Source organism: Clupea harengus, chromosome 17 (assembly GCF_900700415.2).
Source record: "Clupea harengus chromosome 17, Ch_v2.0.2, whole genome shotgun sequence".
NCBI lineage: Eukaryota > Metazoa > Chordata > Actinopteri > Clupeiformes > Clupeidae > Clupea > Clupea harengus.
Genome location: NC_045168.1, coordinates 24547958 through 24557832, shown reverse-complemented (window position 1 = coordinate 24557832; position 9875 = coordinate 24547958). Strand labels below are relative to the sequence as shown.

Sequence of the window (9875 nt, the reverse complement as noted above, 5' to 3'; positions counted from 1 at the left end):
TGAAACTATACTGAAAATAGCCTCGGGCTGAAGGAGTTAAAACACAGATGAAACACACTAATCATTGCCCATGATCACGTGCTACATTAAGCAACAAGTAGATCTAGTCCCTCTCAGACGACCAGAACATCTTTCACTGCTCAATCCAGCTGTTGTGCCACTCGCATATTTAAAAAATAATCAAAAAAAACGGTCGTCATTCAGAACAGTGAACTGCAAAGATCGCATTGTTTTGAGGACAGTAAGATTCCATCTTCTTCGTGTACAGTAGTTGCTTTGAAAGTAACCCCATCGGCACACCTGGCAGTTTGGCACAGATGTGCTGCTGCTTAGGAAATGTCACAGACAGACTTAAGCAATCGGCATCGATGGCAATGCATACTGTGCATTACACTGTGCTGACGAAATCATTTGAAATTGGGAAAAGAAGAAATATCCATCCAATTCAATTTATCATACAAATGATATTCTTTAGGCTAACTGTGATGATGGTTCAGCTCCAACGCGTGCCATCACAAAATGCGTATTTGGTTACTCCAATTATGTCATTGTTGCCGTTTGCATCACACGGGGCCTGCCGCTACGTGACGCATGAGGACAATAACGTCACCTCGAGGTGTGCTGCCGCCCCAAAGCAATCGAGTAGCCACTGACTGACTCCTTTAACGTTTAAAAAAATCTCAGCGTAGCAGCCACCTCAACAGTCAGTCAGCTAGCCGAGTGAAAAACATGCATTCATGCTAACTTGTCAGGTCCACTACAGCTACACAATCAAAGATTAAAGCCAGCCTTACTCTAGATGAAAATTCTGACATGCCGTTCATGCATACATTTTTTTTTTTTAAACGAACGCATACCTTGAACAACGTTAGATGCAAGCCTGCTAACGTTAATATATAACCAGCTAGCTAACTAGCCTACTAATAGTTAAAAGCCCCCTGACTTCAACAAGCATTGCAAATGCATCATTCATGTCCTTACCTGTCACATAACGATGGATTCTAAATTGATTTGTTGGGGGAAACTGTTCAGTATAAGTCCTCATAATCTATGTTTTTTATTTCCATACGTGGAAGGGTTAGCATTCAAATGCTAGCCCGGTAGCTAGCATAAGGTAGTTGTCCCTAGCCCTGAAATAGTAGCATGTGTGCCAATAATGAAATCAGAGTGATCACAAATTATGTCTGTTTGGCGCGGCGCCTTACCTGTCTGTGACTGATCTATCTTCTATTCAATCACCTGACGGTATACTGCTTTAGGTATGAAGTCCAAGATGCATACGGGATAATAATGGGCACATCAGTATGGCTACTGTGCCAAGGCTGGTATCATTTTGCCTTGGATGGAGTGGTTCACGGTTCAGTCTCCAACGTGAGAAGTTCTCTTCGATCTAACTTGTTTCTACGACCCTCACTGTCTTGATTTTCATTGGTTGCTCTAGTCAGAACACGTTTTTATTCGTTAGCTCTTCTGCCAATCAACTCATGTGCCACGGCTGGGTCTCAATCTGAACACGTATAGACTGCGGCTATGCCGTTTCTTTTAGCTACAAAAAAGTGCTTCCATGTGTCTGTTTTTGTCAGTGCTGGTTGTCGAGATTAAATCCAATGGCATTGTATTCTTTATCTGTATTCTTTATCAATTAATGACGTGAGTCATATTTTATCTGACATTAAGGTATCAAGTTATGCTCATGCCTTGACTATTTTTGTCAAGCCAAATTTCATACATTTCAGACTGCACAATTTTAAAATATATGTTATTGCAGCAGTCATATTATCCTACCCGTGTTTAGTTTTTTCAATGAATATCTTCAACAGTCATGCTGACCTTAAAAGAAAAACATCATCCTATTTGGTTCAGTTTTTAAAAGTGGGTGCTTTTTGCTTTTTTATCACATATTGAAAATGATTTAGAATTTCTTTATACATCATGTATAAAGAGTATTCTGTATGACAGTTTGCTTCGAAAGAAGCTACTCCTACCCACCAATTGAGATGTGTTCCTTTCAGGCAGATCTATAACAAATATATACCGCACCTCTTCAAATGGCCTCCACATTGCAAATCATAATTGCAGACTAAATACGAGTAATTACGAAAACGATCTGGTATCTGGCCCTAATCCATTCCAGAGTTAGCGGCTCTCTGTGAATCACACAGGTGAACATAAGGGTAGTCTTTGTGAATAGCTTTATGATTGCCTAACCTCAAGAAAAATATTTCCAGACGTTTGCTATTCTAAAATCCTGAGACAACAGTTATAGAATACATTTATGACAGACAGCATTGCATATCCATGTGTACTGCATTCTTACACTCCTTACAGGCTTTTTGATGCATGTTAATGTCATTTCTCTGGCTAAAAACAAATGCATACAAGGTAAAAGACTCAAATAGCCCGGAGGCCAACAGCAGATCTATATGTCTATATGTTTCTTACCTACCTTGGCCAGCAAAGCACTGCTGGTCTGAGTTGTTCTCTCAGCATTAATTAGTTTGGCATTAAGGTTTTCTCACATGCAAATAAATGCTTAATAGTTGATTCTGTTGACCATGGACCATACCGATTCTTGACCATTGAATCGCCAAGGTGCATGGAGTCTATCCCCAGGGCAAACAGAAAAAATCCCAAATAAAGGCAAACAATTCATACATTAAGTTTATATTCCCTTTTCACCATATACAGTACATGTGGTTGTGTATGACTGGCATGTGTTTCTAAAAGCTCCAGGAAGAAGAGACTAATTTGACTATGAGACGGCAGTCATGCCAGGTCATTGGTGGTACAGTGGACCCAGAACGCTCTGATGACTGAGGTGCAGTACAGTATATGGTGGTGCTGTTGACGCAGTACAGGATACAATCTGTTTCCTGTACAAACAGTTGAACTGACTCTATGTCCTGTAGCATTCCTCCTGTTCCTTGCTTTGATCTAGACATCACATATGACAACCACAGACAATAATCCTTTAAAAAAAAATAGCGGTTTGAAGATAGTGGCCCCTCATTTGGTTTCGATTATTTTTATTGCTGAACAGCACTGCAATTGCTGCCATTTACACTATTTAAACTGTTCTATTTCAAACAGAATAGCCCTGGCTAAGCATTAGCAGTTGATTTAACATTGTTCCACCCACTTGACAAAGCTGCTATGTTTGTTTACTCTCACCAAATCTCTGAACAGAACATATTTACCATATTATTTACCATAAGACTGCCTATACTGACCACTGAATTTGATTACCCAGATATAACTCTCATATGCCACCTACTGGACTGTGATGGAAGCATAGAGACAACTCTCCATTAAATTATGTCTGGATGACGATTAATACACTCTGAAAACAAAAACACAGAAGATTATTCATTGCCACACACATTTACCATTTCTTTTTCAATGTTGTTTTGCATGTATAGTGTCATATCATAGATATAATCAGACACACAACTACGATATAGTTTTACACACACAGCTAAACTTGCTTTTGTGTTATTTTGAAATACATATGAGAAGTAATTATATTTTATGTGTGATAGTCATAGGGTTCTTTATACTAGCAGTGTGTTGTGTGCTATGATTCGACATTAAAGTGCTTCATAGGGTTCATTATACTAGCTGTGACACAGACAGTATGAAGGGGGTGAAGGAGAGAACCTGTCCGTGGACATGAAGGCAGAACTGGAGAAGATAATGGTGACTCTAAAGGCTCTATGTCCTGACCCTCAGAGAGACACATAAACATCATATCAATACATTAGAACAGCTTTAGGCATTTGTGTCTCTATAATAGTAATATGTGATTGCAGAATGGCAACTAAGACACAACAGTGTTTCCCACTCTTGCTGACCTCCCTGTAGCCATTTTCATGTGTATTGATTGGACAAAAGACAAGCAATAGTAGTGACCAGAATCAATAGTGGTTCATTTATAAAATCCAGGATAATTGGCTTTTTGCCTTAAATTCTAATCTTTGATCTTCAATTGATGATTTTTTTCCCCTAAGAGGAGCTAAATGTCTTCTAATTAAAACATAATGAGGAGCCATGCCTTGACAACTGTTGACGGCTAATTAAATCAATGTTGTAAGGATAAATGCATCATAGACCATTTTTATTTTTATTTTTCTCAGACATTAACATATAGCAAAGACTTTACACAATTGGCACTCTTTCAACACCATATACACCATATGAAATAAATAGATCCTGTTTCAGACATTCATTGATTGCACATTGATTAGCAAACAAGTAAATACCATACATTGCACACACATACAAACATACACACTCAGTTTCACACTTGCACAAACATACACACACACACATATCAACAATACACACAGATACGTACACACACACACACACACACACACACACACACACACACACACACACACACACACACACACACACACACACACACACACACACACACACACGCACAAATCCAGACAAATACCCATACACGCACACCTAGAGATGTCAAGCGCTCATCATTGAATCGGAGAGTCTAGGATCTCCTCGTAATCCTGTCGTATCGCCCGGCCCACCCAGTACAGCTTGACTCCGGTGAGAGCGAACACGCTCACCATGATGACCAGAGCCCCCAGCACGTCGTACACCGGATGGAACCATGCGCAGCACGATGAGCTGCAGCAGCATGGCCACCACGATCTCCAGGTGCTGCACGGTGCTCACCAGCGCGGGGTGGAACTTGTTGAGGGCGTAGTACACCCCCAGGAACGCCACGGTGGAGCAGATGCAGATGCCGGTGAGGTAACCCCAGGTCTCCCCGTCCAGAGGGATGATGGGCTCCTGCATGACGAACATGGTGGACGCGCCCCACACCGTGCCCGTCCACCCGAAGGTGAAGAGCGCCGTCCACATGCTCACCCGATCCTTGATGGCCCGGTAGACGATCATGGAGAGGGCCGCGGTCAGGCCCGCCATCACCGTCATCGTGTATCCAAAGGCCTCCTTCCAGAAGCCCAGCGGCGACTTGTCCTCTTCGGCAATGTTTGGGATCATGACCAGGCACAGGCCAAAGATGCTGCCCACGGTCGTCACCACGTCGGTGTAGCCCAGCCGCTCCTCCAGCAGCAGGAAGGCCAGCACTGCACTGAAGACCGTGGTGCTGGCGCGCCACATGATGGTGCCGTTGCTGGGTGGCACGATGGCAAAGGAGGTGTACGCGCAGGTGATGGAGATGACATTGCAAACGCCATAGAGGAAGAGCTTCAGCCGGTAGCCTTTAGGGCCGAAGGGGGCCTCCTTGCGATAGAGGACCACTGCCACTGACAACACCTGGATGACGGAGCGGATGAAGATGAGCTCCAGCGAGGGCACATTGGAGCGGTCAGCTGCTAGGCGTGTAATGAGAGCTACGCATCCGTGGGCTACCGCTGCCCCAAACAGTGCGCCCCAGGTGACCCGTGAGGCCAGCACTGAGGCCTCACCAAAGCTCTGGAGCTGACTGCCCACCCCTCTGTCCAGCGTGGTCTCAGTGCCGGCTCCAGAGGCCTGCGCTCGTGTGTCCATGGTGCCAAAGAAAGTCCTGCCCTGCCCGCCCTCCTTCGCCGGCCGCCTGCCGGGGGGAGTCTGGTCCATGAAGGAGGTGAAGTCCTCGAAGGAGGGCGCGTCGTCGTAGCCCTCGTCGCCTGGCTGGGGCGAGTGAGTGTCGTACTTCACTGTGACGGTGCTGGGGTGGATCTTGACTCGCTTTTTGGAGCCATACTGCTGCCTGGAGGACGTCGGTTCCATGGTTCCTGATCTCTGATCTGAAGGGCTTGAGTAGGGTGAGGTGCTGTGCTGCTTGAAAAAGAGATCACATTTATCAAATTGTTATGATAATCAATTTAAATACATTACATGGACAACTTAAAAGCACAATATCTGGATGCACCCGTGTCCCTTGCTTCTATTGGTGCTATTATACATTTTTTTCGGAGATTGAATACATATTTTTGAAAGAATGTTAGAAGCCAGACAATCAGTTGTATGTGGGATCTAAACACAGAGACTAGTGGCCATGTGTTTTCTTATAGCTTACTAAGGTTCTACCAAGGCTTTCCCGAATGCAGATGAGCAGCTTACATAATTCATAACTTACTGCCTCAGTGCTCTTCTTTTGAGGCTGTCTCACTCGGCACTCTGCACTCATTCTAGCCATGTCTCCCTCTTTCTTGCTTCCTTTCTCCACCTCTCATGTGCAACGCTATTTCTATATTGAAGTGTCATAGAGCCTGCTTAGACAAGCGTGCTGAGGCTGACTCTGTTCTGTGATGGTTGAGAAATGACGTAACAGAGAGGCAAAACCAGAGGTTGCTTTGCAATTCAGGAGATATGCACTGACTAAAAAACGGAATGAATGTACTGTAAATTCAGAAAATGAAAATGGTCATATCATTACCATTACAGGCATGCATCGATGAATGTGTGCATATGTCTGATGTTAGACGCTACCCGAAACAGCATTACATTTGTGGTTGAAGGAAAAAGGCCACCCTAAGGTATTTAAACAGAGATTTTCAACAATTCTTCTACAGAGAGATCACTTCCATCCAAATCTTAGATGCTGCGACTACGTAGCATTCCACAAGGGGGCCTCTCTCACTCACTCACACATACACACATAGACCCTCAACACACACTCCCTTCATCCATGTTACCTCCACTCTTGTTTTCTTTCAAATTTAAATGATATGATGTATTCTTTTTGGACCATCTTGTCTGCTCATGAATAGCCTATTTCTCTCATAAATCAGATTTTCCTCTGCAGGTCTGAGCCTATTGTGCTGTATTTTCAGCTTGCGCCTTCCAGCTCGCAATTAGCCTCTTTGAATTTCAGCGCCTCTCTGTTTCGCTAGTCTAGAGCCATATGCTGCCTGAAGTAAATTTCCCACAATTTCTAAAATCATAGCATTTTCAAATATGGGAAAGCATGTAGGCCTACCTGTATGATACAAAACGAAAGGTAACCTTATACAATATACCGTGTAACGCAACTTACCAGGCAGGAATACACATTATTGTAATTTTTTAAATTTCATATAAATAACAACGATAATTTCATATCACTAATTTGGTTTTCTTCACTTCTAAGCACAATTTGTGTCGTGGGCAATCCAATGTGCTGAAATAGCCCAATTGAGAAACGCGACGAAAATGTACATCAAATGTCTGTTTATATAACAACACCGACTCGTTAAGCAAACCACTTCATGCCTTCAATGCAATAAAATAATACATCTTATTTATTTCCTTTTAACCTGCGCAGGACTTCGCGTGTTTGCTGAACTATATCCAAATGCGATATGATTGTGTATTTGAGCGCAACAAATTTCCCTTCAACGCAAGACTGAATCCAAATAACTCACCTTTTTGTTTATTAGATCCCACTGAATTTAGTAAGGAGAAGCATCATATGAATGACAGGCGTTCGACGCCTTGCACCAAATATATATAAAACTACGCTTGCCATCTCCTCATCCTTCTCCCGGGCGGATGTCTCCAAGAAAGCAGGTGCGTATGCACGAGACGCTCTTCAAGGCTCTTGGTTTAGCGCGAAGGCTTGTCGGTGACGGAGGGAGGGAGCCTCACTGTTTCTCTCTAACACTACAAATTCAAATAATTTCCTTCACCAAACCAAACGCATGGCAGTGGCTGTGGGTTGCGTATGTATGAATGGGCATGGTGCCTTACAACATGATGTTCCTGCATGTTTGTCTTCATCATCATATTCTGAGTGATGCTCTCTCTACTGTCATTATCATCATGTAATGTGTATGAAAATAGACTGAGGGCATCTTTTACAACATCACCTTACAGTACCAACTAACCACTGCGAGAATCAAACCATTTGACCATTAGAAGGTCCAGATAAGAGTTTTTGTCTAGTTACAGTAAACCATGTAAGAAAGGTTTTTCTGACGCCCAATAATCCTGGAGCTCTGGTTCAGGCTAGTTGCCTCGTTGCCCCCATTCCACCGACAGCAGCTAGATGGGCTCCAGGAACAGTGTGGGCAGCACGGGCAGATTTGGGTCATTGGCTTCCTTAGGTCTAGATGTTCCAGGATATACTGTAGTTTATCGCTATATGCATCTTACATGACAATAATGCACCATAAGAGATTGACCTACAGAGCTAAATGCACAGCTCACAAAACATTGCACATAGAATGCGTGTCCAAAGGTTGCAGGAGAAATGAGATGAGGTTTTGACAACTATATCAAATTGTTTCGCAATGCCATAGTTACACTTGCCAGGGACATTAAAATCTCTTTTTCAGTCCAAAGGACAAAATGCTCAAATTAGATACCCAACAAACGCCCCAAAAACATACGACTCCAAATGCAAAGCACATTGTGTTTGTTTGAGAGGTGTGTTTTGTATTTGTAAAGCATGGTGTGCATATTTGCATTTATAAATTAAATTGAGTTTGTTTGCAAATAATGGGGTATTTGTATATCGCATCCTGTTTGTTTGCAATTCGTGGGGTATTTGTAAATCTTTTTTGTCACTTAATTGATCCCATACTGATTCACTACCTCATTTGGTTGTAATGTCATATCTTCCCACGTGCAGTTTGAAGGCTGAGACAAATGTAGCTGTTGTCTGACAGTGCGATATTAGACATTGACCAATGAGACTTAGCCGCAATACTGGTTTCTCATGTATCGCATGTTTGTATGTATTGTTCATGAAAGGAAACCACCAGTATGTCATTCTAACAACGGTTGCTGCATTTTGTTGACAGAATATGATAACATCTTCTTGTGAAGCTTATTGCCCATCGAGAAGAAATAAACATCAACTGGAAAGGGCCCAAAAATGAACTGATGATCAACGTTACCATGGTAGAGTCTGCTGATGCCATGTTTCCATAGTAACCCTTGAGGAAAGTCGATCAGTGTGAACCTGATGTTCCCCAATTCTTTAGTCCCCAGAAAGCATACATACATACATGCAAACACACACACACACACACACACACACACACACGCACACACACACACACACACACACACACACACACACACACACATGTCGTCATCACTCATTCTCTCTCTCTCTCTCGCGCTCTCTCTCTCTCGCTCTCTCTCCTTCTCTCTCCAATTAATTACAAATCAAATGTACCTTCAGGTTAACAACTGAGGACCCTACATGATTTATCTCTACAATGTAAAAACAAGATTGCAGACTTTATGGCAAGACTCATTTAGATATGTTTGACTTTGAATGCAGTTCAATGAGTCATTTATATCAGTCTTAGAACTGACATTTGGAATTCCCTCCATGTCTATGAATATGTTTAAGAATGTGTGAAAGCCTCCTTTTGATAACCTAAGCTTGTCAGTCCTAATTTGTTCTTGTGCACACTTATGACACCCTGACTGTAGAGATGTGTTTGACTGTCTCCAGGCTTGGGCCTCTGGTTGGATAGAGGAAAAAGGACATTTTGTGAACCTTTCAAAATCAGGTAGTCTGCTGAACTTATGTCTGATGTCAGAAATATGCACATCAGAGAAAGGTTAAATCTCTTTAGTGAGCTGTCTATTTGTGTAGTCATCTGATGAGGTCAGAATGGAACATGGCTGGTACTGAGCAGAAGTCAACGGCCTGGTATGACTGTCAGTATATTCAACTACCTGGTATGACTGTCAGTATATTCAACTACCTGGTATGACTGTCAGTATATTCAACTACCTGGTATGACTGTCAGTATATTCAACTACCTGGTATGACTGTCAGTATATTCAACTAACTGGTATGACTGTCAGTATATTCAACTACCTGGTATGACTGTCAGTATATTCAACTACCTGGTATGACTGTCAGTATATTCAACTACCTGGTATGACTGTCAGTATAT

The 9875-nt window shown here is 42.5% G+C and overlaps 1 protein-coding gene across 1 annotated transcript; it reads right to left on the bottom strand.

Annotated features, from left to right (window-relative positions):
- Positions 1 to 4406: 4406 nt before the first annotated feature.
- slc35g2b (solute carrier family 35 member G2b) lies at positions 4407 to 8137 on the bottom strand. The gene is given in 3 exon segments (XM_012824176.3): positions 4407 to 4625; positions 4627 to 5811; positions 7380 to 8137. Coding segments are annotated over 2 exon segments (1266 nt in total). The 5' UTR covers positions 5764 to 5811; positions 7380 to 8137; the 3' UTR covers positions 4407 to 4496.
- Positions 8138 to 9875: the final 1738 nt, after the last annotated feature.